The sequence below is a fragment of the Panthera leo genome, chromosome A3, assembly GCF_018350215.1.
Source record: "Panthera leo isolate Ple1 chromosome A3, P.leo_Ple1_pat1.1, whole genome shotgun sequence".
Taxonomy (NCBI): Eukaryota; Metazoa; Chordata; class Mammalia; order Carnivora; family Felidae; genus Panthera; species Panthera leo.
The window spans coordinates 131,108,253-131,128,085 of record NC_056681.1 but is presented as its reverse complement, the minus strand read 5'-3'; the positions used below and the strand labels follow the sequence as shown (position 1 = coordinate 131,128,085).

Sequence of the window (19,833 nt, the reverse complement as noted above, 5' to 3'; positions counted from 1 at the left end):
TTTTCTCCCACTCCGGGTCTTAGGGGACTGCACTCGTTAACGTCTGACAGTAAGGGTGGAGAGTCTGATGGGGAGTCGGGGGGACGGCCGGAATCTGAAGGGGACGGCCCTTCGCTCACCCTGGCCGCTTAGACCTCGTCCCCCACTCCCAGCGTTGGTTTCCTCATCTCTAAAAGGGGAAAATTCGGCCGGGCGGTCCCTGAGGTCACCGCCAGCCCAGAAATGCCGTGCCCGCACGTCGTGGGGTTGCTGTCACAAGTGTGTGTGTCGTGCAGCTGGGCGTTCTTTTCCACGCCCGGCCTCTGCGAGGACCCCCCGGGTTTAGCGGACTCTGATTGGGAATCTGCTGCACACCAGGGGCTGTGCCGGTGCCTCTCCGTAAGGGAGCTCGGGATCCTGTAGCAGTGGGTGATGGGGACCCTGCAAGGATGCAGGGAAGGGGACGCGCGGTGAGATGCAGGTTTCTCAGACGGAAGTGAGGGAGAGATGAAATCTGATCGGAGGGGCGAGAAATCCAAGACGGTTTCAGCGAGAAGGAGGCCCGGAGCCGAGGCTTGTTGGGTGGGCAGGGTTTCAGGGTTTGAGAGAAGGGCACTCGTCACAGGGGGAGGCAGGGCGAGAGGAGGTGGGGCTGAGAGCCAGGCCGGAGTGAGCACGGTGGGCGCGGAAGGGGGGCTCTGGGCAGGGGTCCTCAGAGGCCGGGCTGAGGACAAGTCTGAGCTTGGCCTACAGCCTTCCATCCTTAAGGGAGCGAGCGGTTATCCTCTCTCTGGGCCTGCAGACGGGGCTACAGGGGCCCCTTTTTTCTGCAAGAGTGCTCTCCACCGAGGGCGATTTTGGCCCCCAGGGACCCATGACAATGCCCGGAGCCCCTTTCTGGTCGCCATGCCTGGGGTGTGTCGAGGACCCCTAGCAGGTGGAAGCCAGGGATGCTGCTAGACGTCCAACAGGGCGGCCTTGTCGGGGCTTCTGCCCGGCCCCCCTGCAATGATTTATCCAGGCCAAGATGTCAGTGGTGGAGAAACGTCCGCCTAGACGCTTCTCTTGGCAAATAGCCCCAGGGGTGATCTTTCCAAGCTATTTTAATATCTGCCTGGGCCAAGTGTTTTCAGAGAGATACAAGAGGCTGAGACATATGGAGAAACCGTCAGTGGGACGCCGGGACGTGGAATCCTCTTTCTTTTTGGCTCTGGTATCTCCCGAGTCCTGTTGTAGTTGCCGAGATCTCAGAGGGGTAAGTGTGACCCACGTGTGTGTTGCACGTCTGTGCGCACGCTCGCCTCGGGCAGGCTTCGCCCTTCCCTCCCGGGGAGCCCACAAGTCCACCTTTTTTGCGTCAAGGGTAGGTCTCCCCACCTGCCCATTCCCGAAGGGCAGGGCTGTGCCGGCCCCGTGTGCACCCGGAGCCCAGGCGAGGTGTTGGTGGGAGCAGCGCGTCCTGCCCTTCTGAGTGAGGAGTGAGCAGTCTTACCCCCCAGGGGCTCCCTTGAGAGTAAGCTTTGGTGACTCGGCGTCACCGGAGCATTTGATGGGAGCGCTTGGTATTTCAGGCGGCTTTCGTGGGGGCGAAGCCTCTGCCATCAACAAGCCATTCCCCCCCCCCCCCCCCCCCCCCCCCCCCCCAGCTCCTCCAGGAGTCTTGGCGCTGATTTTCCAGCCAAGTTTAGTAATGGCCTTTGAAGCAGAATACTTGCCTGGTGAGAAGGAGGCAGTGAGTGGCCTGATCAAACCCTGAAATGTATTAGGAAATCAGGTTTTGAATAAAATTAGCATCTCAAACCCCTGCAGGTGGCCGCTTTTAGGACTCCGATGTGAAGAGCTATATACAGAAAGAGTGGGTATTTTTTTTAAAGACTGCATTAATCAGAGAGCTAAAATACAAAGATGTTTGAGTAAAAAGGTTGCTTGATTTTAAGATGCATCCCTGGATTCCAGACAAGCTGGTATTTCTGGATTCTCTCCCTCTTAAAAGTTTCCTGTTTTTGGTTTTAAAGGACGTATTTATTTATTTAAATATGAAATGTGTTGTCAGATTGGTTTCCATACAATAGCCAGTGCACGTCCCAACAGGTGCCCTCCTCAATGCCCATCACCCACCCCCGCCTCCCTCCCACCCCCCATCAACCCTCAGTTTACTCTCAGTATTTAAGAGTCTCTTATGGTTTGCCTCCCTCCCTCTCTAACCTTCTTTGTTTTTTTTCCTTCCCCTCCCCCATGGTCTTCTGTTAAGTTTCTCAGGATCCACATAAGAGTGAAAACATGGGATCTGTCTTTCTCTGTAGGACTTATTTCACTTAGCATAACATTCTCCGGTTCCGTCCACGTTGCTACAAAAGGCCAGATTTATTCATAAGCAAGTCTAGAGATGAACCCCTTAACCAGCATCAAATCTTCATGCTGGAGGACTAAGTCAGGGAGAAGTGGGCAGTTTGTGTTCTCTCATTCAGCAAATATTTACTAAGTGTCTGTGGCTTGCCAGGCACTGTTTTTGGCCCTGGGGTTACAGCGAGGCATGAGACCAAGTCCCCGCCCTCAGGGGGCTTATGGATTAACAAGAGATCACCTTCAAACCAGGAACTATACTGTAACATTAGTGATGGGTGCCATTAGGAAGACTAAAGCAGTGCAAAGGTTTTGTCGCTGAAGTGGGGATAGGGGAGTGTGTGTTTTACTTTTTTTTTTTTTATTTTAACGTTTATTTATTATTGAGAAACAGAGACAGAGCATGAGCAGGGGAGGGGCAGAGAGAAGGGGAGACACAGAATCCAAAGCAGGCTCCAGGCTCTGAGCTGTCAGCACAGAGCCCGACACGGGGCTCGAACGCAACGAACCTCCAAACTGTAAAATCATGACCTGAGCTGAAGTCGGCCGCCCACCCAACTGAGCCACCCAGGCAGCCCCCTTTTTTTTTTAAACAATTTTTTAAAAAAGTTTTGTCGATGCTTATTTATTTTTGAGAGAGAGGGAGAGAGACAAACAGAGCAAGAGCAGGGGAGGGGCAGAGAGAAGGGGAGACACAGAATCCAAAGCAGGCTCCAGGCTCCGAGCTGTCAGCACAGAGCCCGACGTGGGGCTTGAACTTATAAACCGCGAGATCATGAGCCGAGCCGAAGTCGGACGCTTAACCGACTGAGCCACCCAGGCGCCCCGGGAGTGTGTGTTTTATTAAATAGGGGGACAAGGGAAGGGCCCTCTGAGGAGGTGATGTCTGAGCAGAGACCTAGGTGAGGTGAGGGAGTAAGCCTGGGGTGTGGGGAACAGTGTTCCAGGCAGAAGGAACAGCATGTGCAGGTGCCCAGTGCAGGAATGAGCATGGTGCCTCGGAAGACTGGCAAGGGCATCTTTCTGGTGAGTGGGAGTGAGGGAGTAAATGGGGTTGGAGAGAGCGATGGGGACCAGGTCTCACTGGCCTTGTGGAGTTTGGATTGTGTCTGAGAGAGATGTCGAGGCTCTTCAGGGTGTTGAGCACGCCGTGAGTGTGTTTTGAGGTTTCTTTCTGTGTCCAGACTTGGTGTGGGGGTGGGGGGGGGTTGGGAGCCGATTCAAGCTGCTGTGGGAATAGAGGTGAGAGGCCCCGTCCCGGTAGCAGGGGACTCGGGGGTGGTTTGGGGTCCTTGCTGGGGTGGAGTTGAGGCCGTGGGGGCGGTGGGGGGCAGTGGTCATGAGAAGTAGACTCCCAGGTGGCCCTGAGGTTTGACCTTTCACCTGGGCCAGCGAGAGCCACTTGCTTAGCAAGGACGCGGCAGGAGCGCCCGTGCACATTTGACTGTGGGCACACCGCGTCGGGGGTACGTCGTCTGTCTCATTAGTGACGGGGCGGTTTGTGGTTGCACGTATTGGCCTGGAGCTTAAGAGAGGCGTCTGGACTGGAAGTATAAATCTGGAAGGATGCCAGGTACAGATCGTGTTTAAAAAACGTTTAGTGTATTTTATTTAGCCCAATACGTACATGGAAACCGTTACCGTTTAAAATCAATATAAAAATTACTAACGGGAGATAGCTTCTGTTTTTTTACAGTAAGCCTTTGAAACGTGGCATACCTTTGATCTTAACAGCTCATCTCGTTTTGGTCACTAAGCTTTCAAGGGTTAAAACGAGGGGAGTGCAGTCCTGCTCAGGCAGTAAGGTTGTATGTCATCGAAGAGTTGGCCTGCGATCTGTGTTTCATTCCCAACACTGCTGGCACCCAACGTGTGGGGCTGTCGCACGACGCGGTTCTGAAATTCCCTACAGGCGCCACCTGGGTGTCCCAACAATTCAGTCCACTTCTGACACCAGCTGCCCAGAGGTAGGGTAGACCCCACAGGTTAGGGGCCCGGTCCAAAGACACCTCCCACCGCAGATGCCAGCCGCGAATAGGAGGTCCCCAGTTTATCCCCGCTTGTGCCCAACTTGGCTACAGATCAGGGGTCCCCACAACCGCCTCTCGGGTTTAATAATGTGCTATAAAGGCTCACAGAACTTAGGCAAACGCTCGGGTTTATTCTACAGGATACAAATGAACAGCCGGCTGCAGAGGCACATAGAACGATGTCTGGAAGGGTCTCGTCTCCACGGGGTGGGGGTGTGTCCCAGCACGTGGAGGCACTCAACCTGCCTCTCCCAACCCTGAACCCCATTGTTGAGGGGTTTTGTGTAGGCACGATTGATTAGATCATTGACTGTTGGTGATTGAATTCCGTCTCCAGCCCCTCTGCCTTGCCCAGAATTTGTGTGCGTGGGGCGGGGGGATGGGTGGGGGGGGGTTGGTGGGGATGAAAGTTCCAGCCCTCCGATTGCATGGCTGGTCCCTATGGCAACCGTGGCCTCCCTCATCAGCATAAACTCAGGGGTGTGTGGAGGAAGGGGCTTGTGTTGGATAATAGGTGCCTGGTCACTCAGAAAGTCCAAGGGTCTGGAAGCTCTGTGCTGGGACCCGGGGATGAGGACCACAGAGATCTGTATCGTATCACAACATCACAAATAGCGCACGCCGCTCCGGTTTGTTTGTGGCATTCAGGGCCGTCGGGGAGTGGGTGTGATCCCGCGGGGAGTGAGGCGGTGAGGACCCCAGGACTCGGGCACCTAGAGCCTGGGTGGAGACGGGGCCCAGGCCTATCTGGGAAGAGCCGGCTGCTGCTGGAAGACTGGGGACGGTGGGGACCGGAAGCCAGGGGACGGAGACGCTCCAGAGGGAGGGACCGTCACACGTGCTGGGTGTGCCACGAAGTCTGTTCCTATGCGGCGTCGCAGGGACCTGGGGGGGCTAGCAAGGCAGGGGACTGAGTCCGCTTGGAGTGGGGTGACGCGGGTGGAGAAGTGTGGTCAGTGCAGACACAAGGCCGAGAGAGCGGGGCGACGGGGATCGGTGCTGAGAAGGAAAACCCAAGGCGGTGGTTGTGTTTAGGACGAGATGAGAGGGGGCGGGTACGTATTTATGTGCTTTCAGGAATCATCCCGCCGACGGGAGGATTTGATGGCGTGTGTCGGGGGCGGGGGGACGGGCTCCGTGCTGCGGTGCACCTGCAGGGGCCCTGTGTGCTGGTGGCTGGGTGGCCTTTCCGGGGAGCAGGGACCCGGAAGATGAGCAGTGCAGGGGCAGGTAGCCCAGCCAGTTTGCATAGAGCCTCAGCGTCTCCAGCATAAAGCGGAGGGAAAAGCCCTACCGAACGGACTTGCCGTGAGGATCAAACCAAGTGAGGGACGTGGGCTCAGTGAGGGACAGCGAAAAGCATTCAGGCTTCCCTCTCAGTGCCAAATAGTGTTGTATAGGAGGTGGCCTTCTGCTGGTGAGGAAGCTTGCAGCAATGCCTTTCTTCGAGAAGCACAGGTCAGGGTGTGTGAACGCAGAGCGGTTCGGTCGCGGGATGCCGTGACACCCGAATGCTTTGTCTCTTTTGCAGAAACGGATATAAGTTTCTCTACTGTTCTGCACGTGCCATCGGGATGGCGGACATGACGAGGGGCTATTTGCACTGGGTCAACGAGAGGGGCACGGTGCTGCCTCAGGGGCCCCTGCTGCTGAGCCCAAGCAGTCTCTTCTCGGCCTTGCACAGGTATGGCTCTCGCTTACACACCTCCCGCCCCACATCTGCCGGCCAGTTCCGCCCCCGCCCCTCTTCCCTGCAAGGTTTTGCAAGCATAGCCTCTTAACTGGTCTGCCCTGGCCCATCTCCTGAGCCACAGTGGGCACCAGCAGATTCGTCCTAAGATGCAGGTCTGGTTCTGTCACCTCCTCCACACCCTTCAGCTCATCGTGGCTCTCAGGATCAAGTCCACATTCATGAGCTCGGGTCACGTGACTCTTCCTGACTCGCCCCTGCCCTGCTTTGCAGTTTTTGAAACTCGTTCTCCAGAACAGAGTTCTCTACTTGAAGCCTCCAGTGTGCGCACATGCTGTTCCCTCGGTGTGGGCAGCTGTCCCTCCACCGTGGCCGGTCTGAGTCTTAAGGATTCTGAGAATCAACTTGCATTCTGTCTAATCGGGGGCCTGGACCGGGTTAAGTGGCCCCTCGACCAGCCGCCGCCTGGCCTTGGTCTCCCAGAACACTCACCCTTTCTGGGAGTTCTGGTTACGCCGTTTGTTTTGTTTTGTTTTTAATTTTTTAAATTTATTTTGACAGGGAGGGAGAGCGAGTGAGCAGGGGAGGGGCAGAGAGAGAGGGAGAGGCAGAGCAGGCTCTGTGCTGGGAGTTGCGAAGCCTGACATGAGGCTCAGTCTCACAAACTGTGAGATCATGACCTGAGCCGAAACCAAGAGTCAGACGCTCAACTGACTCAACCATCCAGGCGCCCAACACTGTTTTAATGGCCCTCTAACGTCGCTAGCCAGCCTCTGATTACCCTTCTCCCTACACCACCCCCTTCCCCGCCACAGCCGCGTTCAGAGAAGCCGGGCCAAACTGAGTCTGGCCTCCTGGCGTTGGAGAGGAGAACACCGGGCTTCCCGGTAGCTTGAGGCCCAGGACAGCCTCCCTGACTGCTCTCAAAGCACAATCTACTGTGGTCGTAATAGGACGTTGGTCCTGTCAAAGGCTGGTTCTAAGTATCAGAGAATTCTGTCTTCAAGACCCAGTGACAGGCTTTGGTATGATTCTGCCTCAGTTTGACGACCCGATGAGCTGCTTGCTGCCGCTAACCATGCAAACGACAGAAACATCCAGATGGGCCTGAAGCGCCATATTGGCTCCTCCTGGGGTATTTGTTCTTCAGCTCTGTGGATCCCTTTTCTTTAAAAAAAAAAAAATTTTTTTTTTGTATTTATTTATTTTTGAGAGAGAGACAGGGCACAAGTGGGGAGGGGCAGAGAGAGAAGGAGACAGAATCCGAAGCAGGGTTCAGGCTCTGAGCTGTCGGCACAGAGCCTGATGCGGGGCTCGAACTCACGGACCGTGAGACCGTGACCTGAGCCGAAGTCAGACGCTTAACCCACTGAGCCACCCAGGCACCCCATCTGTGGATCCCTTTTCTATCACAGCTTTGCTTTGTGTGATTTGTAATTTTTTTTTTTTTTTTTTTTTTTTCCTGTAGTAAAAGATCTCCCGTTGAAACTTGTAGTTTCTGGGCAAGAAATTTGGGCAAAACTTATGGATGCCATAGTGCATTTCAGATCCTGAGAGCTGTCCTGACAGTGTAGGTCTGGGTACAAATCCAGACTTGAGTGAAATGAGGTCCCTGACTTATGTCGACACTTTGTAGCAAGCTACTCATTATCAGGTATTAAGTACTGAGGATTTGCGAGGCAAGGCAGAATGTTGACATTATTACTCTGATATCCTACCACTAAATACATGTTTAAGGTAATCCTTTTCATTTTTTCCTCTTATTTAAATAGCACTGTCCAAGATCTATTGCCTTTTCCTTGTGAGGACTTACTAAACCAAACCAGGAAACCTCACAATGTGTGTGCCCTCTCAGAGGTCGGAGATGATGGTCACAGCCAACAGCCTGTTCCTTCTAATACTACTTTCCAGCCCGAGCTGTTCTGGGTATTAGCTGCCCTGCAGATTTTCTAGAATTGACGGGCAAGTCTGTGGGAGCCAGAATGACCTTCCCTAGCAAGATGCTTTCATTGGGTGTTCTTTTTTTTTTAATTAAAAAAATTTTTTTTTGACATTTATTTATTTTTGACAGACCGAGAGAGACAGAGCATGAGCAGGGTAGGGGCAGAGAGAGAGGGAGACACAGAATGGGAAACAGGCTCCAGGCTCCGAGCTGTCAGCACAGAGCCCGACGCGGGGCTCGAACCCACAAACCGCGAGATCGTGACCTGAGCCTCAGTCAGACGCTTAACTGACTGAACCACCCAGGTGCCCCGGGGGCAGTTTTGATTGTACCGCCTGGGTCTAAATTGGAATGAAGGAAAATAAACATTGTGGGCAGAGCACGGTCTGTAGGGATAGCAGAGAGGGTTCTGAAGTGAGGACGGAGACCCCCCCCCCAAAGTGGACCCCCCTTCTCCGCGCCCCCCTCTCCCCCCCCCAAGCTCTGATGCTGCCTGGAGACTGACTGGTGGTGTGGCAAGCGGTGCTTCCCCTTCCTGGGTCTGTTTCCTCACCTGCCAGATGGGAGGGTTCTGTTCGATGATCTCAAGTGTCCCTTCCAGCCCTGAAATGCTATGATTCGAGGAAACGTGTCTGAAAAAAAGAAGCCGATGGAATCTGTTTCACACACCTGATCTTTTGGTTCAGGAGCTTCTTCTTTTAAAGTAGAAATTGGCTGTGAGTCATGTGATTCTTTTTAGTCAGCTGGCCTTTTTTTTTGTTGTGGCGTCAGGGCATTTTAGATCATTTTCATAAGCCCTCTGTGAACACAGGGCACATTCCTAGTAAGGCACGGCGCATCTCATGGCGGGGGGATCTCACTGATGACAGGCAGGTTGGACAGATTAGCCTTGGCCAAGTCCCAAGACGGGGTTCCTGGGCAGATGTGACCTTCCTGGAGTTTGGCAGAGACAGAGGCTGGCCTCCGTCTCTGGGAAACGAGAAGCTGTTTCAACAGCGACCACGTTTTCCCTTCGGGGTTTGCTGAGGTGCTCGGAGACTTGGATAAATGACACGTAATTGTTTCCTGGAGGAAGATTACCTCAAGGGTGAGTTGAGTGACCAGGGACTAATTGCAAATGCAGATCACTGAAGACAGGCCGTGCCAGGGAGCATTCTGGACAGGAGCCCTCACCGCTTCTTCCCGGGTCACCTTAGTGCCCACGAGGAGCCTTGCACTAGTGGCGTGGGGCCACGGCGTGTTTTCTTAGTGTGTATTTTTTTTACCCGGTATGTGCGCGTGGAGACACCTTCCTCCCCACCTGCCACTTACCCACACCCTCAAGCACACAGGCTGTGGGTATGTGCGTGCATGAGAGAGAGAGAGAGAGAGAGAGAGAGAGAGATTGAAGCAGGAAGCTGAATTTGGATGGTGTCCTCCAGGTGGATTGAAGTTTGAGACTCATAATCAGACCTCAGCCATGTTTCTACCCATAAGGGTCCTAAGATATAGAATATAAAACTCTTTAGTGTTAAGGTTAAGAAGGGCTCTGGAGTCCACAGAAGTCAGTACAGAGCCAGGACCAGCCTTTGGGGTTTTTGACACTCAGGTTAAAGCTATGTCACCACCACCACCATCAGCAGCAGCAGCAGCATCTAAATTGCATTTTTAAAAAATGCTTGTTTATTTTTGAGAGAGAGAGAGAGCACGTACGAGCAGGGGAGGGGTAGAGAGGGAGGGAGGGAGGGAGACAGAGGATCCGAAGCAGGCTCCGTGCTGACAGCACAGAGCCCGACGTGGAGCTCGAACTCACGAACCCCAAGATCATGACCTGAGCCGTAGTCACATGCTCAACCTACTGAGCCACCCAGCCAGGCACGCCTAAATTACATTTTGAGCAGATACAGAAGACTATTTCTAAGATATATGCGGGGTATAAACGATAATCAAAGAGTGAACACCAGCATACCCACCATCCAGTGAAAGCAAAGGGACAGACCATTCCTTTTGAAATCCTAGTAGTGACGTTAGCCACTGTCCCTGAATCTTTGTGAAACATCCCTTGCTTTTCTAAGCTGTGTTATCACATACATTTGTGACCCTAACCGATACGTTTAATCGTGCACGCGTGTGAACTTTATGTAAACCTACCGTGTGTTCTGTGGGGCTGGCTGTTTTCGCTCAACAATATGTTCCCGTGACTGTTGAGTAGACCTGTAACCCATTCATTTTACGTCTGTCTGCGCTCCTGTTGTAGGACCTACCACGGTTCATCCGTGCCACTACGGATGGAGACTTGGGTCACTTCCAGCTTTTTACCATTGAGAGCTGCACTTCTTGTGTGTGCCCGCTGGGGGCGCACTCACTAGCTGCTTTAGCGTGAACACTTAGGAGCGGGATTTCTGGCCACAGAGCATAGGCACACATTCAGCGTTACGAGTTTGTTCCAAACTGTTTTCCAAAGTGGTCGAACCCATTTATGCACCATCAGTGGTGTGGAAATGCCCCCCCCCCCCGCTCTACTTTCTTGCCAGCACGTCAGCTGTTTACATTTTTGCTCGTCCGGTGGGTGTGAAATGTCTGTCTGCGTGTGTGTGTTGTCCGTTTGGGCCTCATCTTCTGTGAGGTGCCTGTTCACGTTTCTTTCTCAATTTCCTTTTTGGTTCGTAAGTGTGTGTTACAGATTGTATATATGTAGCCTTTGTTATGAGCGCTGCAGACAGCTGGCCCCCGGTCTATCGCTTGTGATGAACATAAATTCTCAGTTTCATGTACTTGAACATATCATCTCCCCTGTAGTTTGTGCTATTTGTGTGTTAAAAAAGGGCTTCCCTGGCCGAGGGCATGAAGGTAGCCTCCTGTATTTTATCTAAAGGTGTTGCCTTTCAGGTTTCGGCGTGTAAACCACCAGGAATTGATTTTTGCGTGTGGAGTGTGGGAGAGTCCATTTCCCTTCTTTTTTTTTGTCTTCCTTAAAGGGATGTTCAGTTGTCCCAGCACCATTTACTGAAATGATTGCCCATTTCCTCTTGCTCTGAACTGTCGTCGTGCTCGTGAATCAAGTGTCCATCAATGTGTGGTTTGGTTTCTGGCCTTTGCTCTTGTGTGTAACTGACTATCAAGTCTTACAAGAGCATACAGACAAAATCCTGTCGAGAGTTTGACTGAAATGACAGTGAATCTGTAGCTCAATTTCGGGAGAATTAGTATCTCCTTATAATATTGAATCTCCCAGTTCACTTACATGGTGTATTTCGTTTAGGTCTTCCCTATTATGTTTCAATAACATTTATAATTTTATCCATAAAAGTCTGGCACATCTTTCTAGTAGGTTTATTCCTAGACCTTTGAGATTTTAGAGTTGTGTGTACAGAATTACATGTTTACCTGTTTGTTTCTTCTGATGCGTGAAAATGCAATTGATTTTTGTACATTAATTTTTTTTCTATACCAGTTTTACAGCCAGCATCGGATCGATCTCTTATCAATAATGGTAATTCGTCTGTGGATTAGTTTTTTAATCAATTATTATTATTATTTTTGTGTGTGTGAATAGCGAGAGCTTCTATTCTCTCCTTCCCTATCCTGATAACTTTTATGTTTTCCTTACATCACCGCGCCAATGAGGACCCGCAGCGCATTGTCGGGGCGAAATGGCCACAGGGGCCACCTGTTGTTCCACTCTTACCGGGGCACTTGCCGTGCGTGTGGACCATTCCCTGCTATTCCGGGTTTAAGATGTTTCATCTTGGGTAGATACCACATTGTATCAAATGCCCTGCCTGTGTCTATTGACCCGGTATATTTTCTGGTACTTGAATCTGTTACCCTGTTATACTGCGTTACTTGGTTTAGCGTATCGAATTACTCTTGCGTTCCTGGAATAAAACTCATGCGCAAAAAGTTGTTGCAGTCAGTTTGCACGTCCATACTTAGTTAGGACGTTTGCACTGACGTCTCACTCGTGAGGTTGGCCCCCTCTTTGCTCATATTTTTCTCCTCTGAGTCTCGTGTTTGAGGTGACACTAGCCTCATAAAATGAGCGTCGAGACGTTCTCCCTTCTTGTGTGTCTGGAATTCTTTGTAACTCGGGTGCCTGGTGGAGGTCTTTGGTAAAATCACTTGTCCTCAGTGTTTGCTCTGTGGGAAGACTGGAAAGTACAGATTCTCTGCCTTCTCTCTCGTGCTTTTCGGGGACCGCCGCCCTGACTTACGCATGGTTGCCTTTTGAAGATAACGGGAATGTTCTTGGCGTCACGGCATCTTCGGCGTCTAAAAGTAGTTTGATGCTCCTGAAGCCCCTCCTCTCAGGCTGATCCATTGATTATTTATTTGTTTTCACAGAGAAGTGATTGAAAAGAAGCCCGAGAAGTTTAAAGTCCAGTGTCTGACAGATATCAAAAATCTGTTTTTTCCAAACACGGAACCCTTTTACGCTGCTTTTGGAAACCGACCGGCCGTAAGTAACAGACGGGCTGCGTGAGAGCTCTTGAAACTTACTGTCTTTTCTGACAGCGGTCATCGGAAGGGTGGGCCTGGGTGACAGTGTGGCGCCAGCATCCCCTCCCACCAGCAGTAGTTGTAAGGAGAGACTGCACATTATTTCGTGGCCTTTTGTTTCCTTGGAAGCTCGGCTAGTGGATTTCAATCTGAAGCTTGCAGTGTCGGACTAGAAACTTCAGATTCCAAATGACTTGCTGAATTAGTAAAACAAGAACATCGAATAGGCTTGGCCCCTTTCTACCAGGAGGGTACCACAAAGCCAAGCCTTAACGCCACGGTGAATTTGGCATCACAGGTTTTAAGAGCACTGTTGCCTACGGTAAAAGATTTTAATGTGTACTACCCACATTTTTGCTGGAGAGTTTAGCAGTCTGGATAATACAGTTGGGTACTAACTTCCCAGGAAGAGACTTCCCCTTTTGAAACTTATGCCTGAGAAAACGGGTCAGAGAATAAAACAGCCTCAAGGGGTGTGAGAATTGCAGGGGACGAGGTGACGAGGTAGGCTGTTTACTCATTAGCTCAGTTCTTGCATGGATGAGCGAACCGAGGCCCGGGGGGAAATCTGATTTAATAATTTCACATCCAGAGATATTCTTCCTCTACACTCCTTGGAAGTATAGTTGTGGTTAATGAGAGTTTTATAAGACTGCATCAGATCCGGAATATTGCGTATTCGTATTTACAATGAACTCTTTTTTTTTTTTTCTAATTTGTACTTCACCAAATACAGGATGTGTATTCGTATAAGCAAGTAGGAGTGTCTTTGAACAGAATATTTACTGTCAATCCCAAAGGAGAACTTGTACAGGAGCACGCAAAGACCAACACCTCCTCGTGAGTATCGCGCACGTTTTGTGGGATTCCTGGGTCATTACGTTGTCGTTGCGGTCTCCCTCTTGGAATGATGTTTTAAGGTTCACAGTATGCCTTTTTATCCTTTGTTTCCTGTATTTTAATCTTCAGTTCCTGCCAAGAAAATGTATTTTAACTCCTTGTATTTTGTCCAAAACCTCACTTTTGGACCGTCTGCATGAACTCAGATGCCCTCTGGATCCCCACAGTCTAAACTTCGTGGACAGGTTCTGCCACCGAGTGGAACGGAACGAGTTTCAAAACTAGTGGTTTAGATTTGCCAAGCTAGGCTTGAAAAGCCTAGCACGCAAACGGGAAATGTAACCAGACTGAACTAGCCTGTGAAGCTGTATTTACAGGCGAGACACTCTAGGTGTTTTCACACACGGACCTGAGATGACGCTTACCAGAAATGTAAGAATTCTTCTCGTCCCCTTGGTCGGAGCCCCGTCCGCCTGAGGCAGGGGGCTGACTTGGGCTCCCGTTTGAAACGAGGCGTCCTGGCCGGCTGCAGGATCTCTCTGGACCCTGGGGTGCTTCACCCTGGCCTCCTAGCTCCTCAGAGTGGGAAGCCTCTCCTTGGCCCTCGTGGTGGTGAGCTTTGACCACCGGGCGACCCCGGGCACACGGTTGCCCTCCTGCTTGGCCTGTTCCAGAGGCTGCAGGGTGTGTTCAGACCTAGAAAAGCGCCCGGGGCCCGAGTGACCCCACGGGGGCCTGTGGGACCCTCCTCACGGGGAGGAGGGGAGCTGGGGGGTTGGTGTTCTGCAGATACCTCCAGTGGTTTTAGGTAGAGGAGAGATTTAGGTTCCCCCCAGAGCACATTTTTACTTCCAAGATGATCCTTTTACCTGCTCAGGCTTCGTGGAGCCCAAACGGGGGCCAGCTTCAGGCTGGAGGGAGCCCTGGGGCCTGCCCCCCTCAGCTGCCTCCCCCAGTCGTGCCTGCTTCTAGGCAGTTCGCAAGACACGTGGGGAGAAAGGACAATGGAGCCAGGGGCCTCCTCCGTCCTTGGAACGTGAGGTTGCCTCCCGACTGGCGACTGGCGGGACGAGAGTGGGGACGGACTGCCTCCTTCCCACCAGCCGTGCAGGGTCTCTCTGCCCGCCGTGCTCGGCCTGGCCCCGACAGCACCCACCTGGGTCTCCCGTCTCCCATGTTCCCCAGCACAGCGCCCTCCATGTGCAAGGGTTTCCTGGTCTGGAGAAGGTCTAAGAAGAAGTCTCTTTTTCAGGGTCACAAAGAACTTGAACTGATGGGACGCTGCACGTAGCAGGTCCGTCACAAGGGGGCGTGGGAGGAGGGTTCGCCCCCGAGGCCTGTGAGGTTGTCACATTCGCTGAGTCTCTGGGCCCAGGGTGGGCGGCTGCGTGGGCTGCGCGGGAGGGACTCTGTCCATTGTCATCCCCACGCTGGGTGGGGGCCGCAGCCCTCCCTGTGCGGGAGCACCTCTCCTTCCTGTCTCTGGCACTGAACTTGGGGCCGTCACCTCGGATCCCGGGACGCTGTCCCTGAGAAACCCCTGAGCCGCCTTCCGATGGAGCCTTGCCGGTCCGCGGGGCCCGGGTAGAGTGCCAGTGGAGCGCAGACGGGCCCAGCCTGTACCCGGAGCACTCCACAGTTTGGATCTGAGGCCTGCCACCGAGGGGCTGTTCCCGCGGGGGGCCGGGGGGGGGGGGGGCGCCTCCCACAGCCACAGAGCTCAAATGGGTCTTAAAGCCGGGAGGCGTTTTAAAAATCTGTTTCACTCCCCAGGAAACGCATCATTCTTGCTCATTAGGGGAGATTCTGTGCAAGCACGAGGTTCCGCATAAGCCCTTCGGGGGTCCTTTATTAAATACACACTCTTGTCCTTATGGAATAAGTTATTTGACGCCTGAGAACATGCGAATTCCCGGAGTTTGTGTCGAAAGCCCATTTTGGTTTTTAGAAAATTGGAACCGGAGGGGGACCCAGTGACTGTCGGGGAGGACTCTGGGGAGGTGCGGAGAGGTCTGGGCCTGTCGGAGTTTCTAGTTGGAGGCGCCCGGAGGTCTGAAAATGCATATTCAGTGTAGCAACTTCCTTTTTGTAGCATAGGCCACAGAGACTAACACGCGGCGTCTTGAGAATACACACAAAATGGCATGGGAGACTATTGCAGGGAATGTTGAGAAACACTGATCTAGCCCCAACTCCATATTCTGTAAAGATGAAGGGCCTGAGGCCCAGAGAGGGCAAGACACTTGCCTAAGGTTGCACAGCAAATAAGGTGGGAGGCTTTTTCCCTAAGGCTGATGATTAGCGAGGGCTGATTATTTCCTAATGTTAATAATGTATGTTGAAGAAATTCCTCGAGCACTGAATCTGCATTATTTTATTGTCACATTTGGTATTTTATTTAATTCTCATGCGAACACTGGGGCAGTTTTCTTTTCCTTTCCCTTTCGGTTGAGGACGTTACGGCTTAGAAGGATGAAGCCCTTTGCCCAGGGTCACTCAGCAGAGCTGCAGGTCACGTCTGTGTCCCCTTGACCCAAGGCCCAGGCTCTTTTCCTTGCACAGTGGCAGCAGTCTCTGTTTGATGCTCCAGAGATGGGCTTTATCTGAGATTCTTCTCCCTGTGCTCGTCCGTGAGCTCCACAGCGATTCCCGCTTGTCCCCCTTCTTCTGTCCTTCCTGCCAAGTCAGGTTCCACCCGCCTTGCCCAGGGGGCCTTCTCCACGCCTCTTGCCATCCTCACTGACTGCCTGTGAATTGGTGAGGAATTGTTCTAGAACAACTGCCATAGCGTTAGCAGGTGGCTTGTGTCCCCGGGTTGGTGGATGTCTCCTAACTTCCAAGCCCTGCGCAGGGTACAGGCAGGTGTCCCCGCGGCTGGGTGTCCCTCGGGGGCAGTGACGCTGTCCGTTTTCCTTCCAGGTACGTGCGACTCTGCGAAGTGGTTGACCACGTTTTCCCGCTGCTGAAAAGAAGCCATTCTTCGGACTTCCCCTGCTCGGATACTTTCAGTAATTTCACCTTTTGGAGAGAGCCACCGCCACCTTTCGAAAACCAGGATGTTCATTCTTCCTCCGCATGAAACGTCCCAAGCAGCCTCCTGACGTCGTGTGAAGACCCGGCGCCCCCGATTAAAGGATAGGTTTTGGGAGCCGTGGAGCAGGAGCCCAGGAGCCTGACGTGCCGTCATTTGCTTAAGAGCAGAGAAATCGGAGGGGCGTCTCTCCCCCTTCCCGGTGCCCCGGGGTTGGCGTTTCTGAGTGAAGTGTGAAGGGGGTGCTTTGCAGGCTTGGGGGGCGGGGGGATCAGGTGCGTTTAAAGCGTGGGAGGCATGTCTCGGTCATGGCTGAAAGCCAGTGGCAACGTTGTCCGGTCCCGTCCGGTCCCGCCCGCTCCCGCAGCAGCTCGTTATGGGCTGACGGGCCATATGGCACAGGTGGCTGCCTGGGGGGGCGGGGGGGGGTCCCTGCCGATGACAGTTCGGCTGAGGAACGCCAGATGCGCAGGACTTCGGTAGAGGAGGGGCACGTGTCCATTGGTGGCCTGTGTGCCACACCTCCTGCTGGTGCAGGGAGGGCTGAGGGTCCCTGGCTCTGCGGGGTCTCCGCCCTCACCCTGCTGGCTTGGCCCGCGGGGTCCCCCTGCAGGATTTGCCGACGGGTCTGATTGTTAGCTGAGGAGTTCTGGGGTTCCTTTGGTGAAAGGTAATCTAGGTCATGGGCGTCTTTCCCTTGCCGCCCCCCCTCCCCGCCTCCTCAGTTTCGTGGCCCGAGGCTGGAATATTTATGCCTTAATGCACCTGCGGCAGACGTTTTATTTAGAATGTGCTTTGTCCAGCTGTCTGTAACTTTGTAGCGCCTTAAGTTCGGATGACAGTAGACGTTACTAGGGCAGTGCTTGCCATCCGCTCGACTCCCTGCCAGCAGCCTCTATCCAGCCGGGCGGTGCCGTGGACGTGGACTTGAACTGAGCTCGTGCCACACGGGAACGATGGGGAGCTCTGTCGGGAGCTCTCAGAAGAAGCGAGGTGGTTTTATGAAAATGGTTCCAAGAAGTTATGTTCTTTGTAGGCACGGTTATTTATTACTTCACTCTGACTGGGTTATTGTTACGAGCATTTTAGCCATATCCCTCCTATTATAACTGTCGTTAATATATTAAAAAGATGTAGAGGTGAGACCATCCAAAGAGCCTTATTCTGTATGTCTCATGACAGTGACCTTCTTTTGGAATTTCTGGGTAATACGTTTTCCTTCACTTTTCCGCCTCGAATTAAGGGCAAGGGGATAAATAATAATTTGAGTGACATTCTTTAAGCCGGCGGAAGAGAATTCCATTCCCTGGTTGTGAAATTGGCTTGTGGAGAGAACAGTTCGAAAAGTGAAAGAATTATTTTGGTAAAAGATTTTGCTTTACTTTTTGAAGTATTATTTTTTTAAAGAGTGTTTTACTCCAATGACTGAAGTGCTTTCCTACTTAAATCGCATATTGTTAGAGTCCTAGGGGGCAGAAAAGGCAACAGCTGAATGACATTTTACTCTTTCTGTGAAAGAAAATCCAGGCGTGTGGCCTTCATTGTGACCGGGGGGGGGGAGGGCTCTGTTAGCAAGGGGTGCCTTTCCTGAACGGTTCGCGTGGCCGCGCAGAGAAAGGCAAACACGTGCGTGTTGTGGATCCCGGATTTGCCTAGCGACGTGAACGTGCATGTGCAGATTCCCTTTTACAAATGATTAAAAATTGTTCTGCCTTAACTGCTCCAGGCTTGTTCATTAGTGACCTCTCGAAGCTACGTGACTTCCGTCATGAGGGTATCTTGGGGTGAGCTCGAAGTGTTGTGAACCGCGTGTGAGGTCGCGGGCCTGCGGAGGCTGACGTGGTTTGTCCCTTGTGCTGGGAGGGATTGGGCTTTGAGGACACGTAGCGTGTCCCGCGTCGTGCCGTCCCGTGCGCCCTTCATCGGGATGACCAGCTGCAGTCGTTCTCTAGGTAGGAGGGCATGCAACTCTGTGTTCCTGATTCTGATGCACCTTACACCTCCACCCCCCCGCACTCCGGAACAGAGCATGGCTTCCAGAAGGTCGCACGCTCGGATGTGCGTCAAGTTCGGGGCGTGACCCCTCGCGGGTTCCGAAGATGGGATTTGTACACGGCCGCACACGTGTGTGTGTGTGTGTGTGTGTGTGTGTGTGTTTCACCCGGCAACCCTGGGGTCACGTGCTGGAATGCCGTATTTGCAGCACACATTTCAAGGTCGCCCGGTGGAAACGAATCCCTCCCTAGTGGCGTCATCAGGTGATCATCCCGTGTGACGAGGGAGAACATATATACCCGCTGTATAGAAAACTATATACCTGGTGCACGGAGGGATGGCTGCACCTTCAGAGGGAGCTCCCTCTTTAGTTTTAGGCTTAGATTCCCACTTTAAATGTGTTTTCTCCACAAACTTGGGTCTGTGTTTGTACATGCTGGTACCACGATAACACCCCTGAGATGCTCCGCTGTGTTGTGCTGAATGCGAAGCTAGAAAACGTAATAAATGAGACGGATGAGAGACTCCTCTGAAAGTCAGGCGTGTGAATTTTAAAGAGTTTTCTGGTAAGTTATTGAGTTGCTGACTTTCTAGTGTGTGAGATCAAGCATATTTTATTCTCAAAAAAAAAATCCTTGAGGTGATGAACTGCTCAATATTTGGAATAAAAGAGCCAGTCTTTTCTGATGCCTTTGGTGCAATACTGAGCCTCCGTGTGCACTTGGGAGGGAGTAGAGGGGAGGGGCCCGTGTCCGGGGCTCGCCCTACCCCGGTGGAGGGGACTCGAGAGCCGGGTGGGCTCGGTTAAATGTTGCATATGCACATCTTCCCGGGCCCGGCCCGTAACTGATGCTCAACACAAGCAGATCCTGGGATATTTAAGGATTATTAAGGTTATGCCTTCTGGGTGCATAGACCAGATAGAGGAGGGCGGGCTGTGGGTGGGTTAGTTTGCACGTTACAGGCAGGCTCTGCCTGGGCCCCTTGCTACCTCTTGGAAGCGGCTAAGCCGGTGTCTCCCCACCAGGAGGGGTTTTAAGATGTCAAAACACTAATAATATACAGAAAACAAATGTATAGACTATACAGGTTCCCTTGCCCGCATTCACTGTCCTCAATTTGGACGCTCGTCTGTGGTATACCTGATTCGTTTTTCATTTTGAGTCAGGCCGAGCCCTTGACTAGTTGACCCAGATCCCTCGAAAGCCGTCGTTTTTCCTGATTGGATTTTGCGCATCGTTGGCATGCCTGAGACATCCCGCCGATTTGCCTGGGTCAGCCCGAGTGTTTGGGGACAAATGTTTATGAGTATTGGTCCCCACATGGGTAAATGATGGATCCCTGGGGCCCCCCTGAGCTTCTCATGAAGCGAGAGCCAAGCGGGCCATCCGGGCGTCTTCGGGTTAATGCTTGTGTATCTTAAAAACACAACAAGCCCTCTCGTGCCCGGGAACATCACCGATTGATTTCCACCACTGATTTCAGACCGTGTAGGCTCTCTTAT

At 52.4% G+C, this 19,833-nt stretch overlaps 1 protein-coding gene across 3 annotated transcripts in view; it reads left to right on the top strand.

The window, feature by feature from the left end:
* The window catches only part of LPIN1 (lipin 1), an 80,790-nt gene extending 64,325 nt beyond the window's left edge, over positions 1–16,465 (top strand). For all 3 annotated transcript variants that reach the window (XM_042933651.1, XM_042933649.1, XM_042933650.1), the window contains 4 exons: positions 5,884–6,036; positions 12,308–12,422; positions 13,200–13,303; positions 16,223–16,465. In XM_042933651.1, coding sequence (XP_042789585.1) covers positions 5,884–6,036; positions 12,308–12,422; positions 13,200–13,303; positions 16,223–16,382 — 532 coding nt within the window. In that variant the 3' untranslated portion in view covers positions 16,383–16,465. The remainder of the gene's footprint in view (positions 1–5,883; positions 6,037–12,307; positions 12,423–13,199; positions 13,304–16,222) is intronic.
* Positions 16,466–19,833: the final 3,368 nt, after the last annotated feature.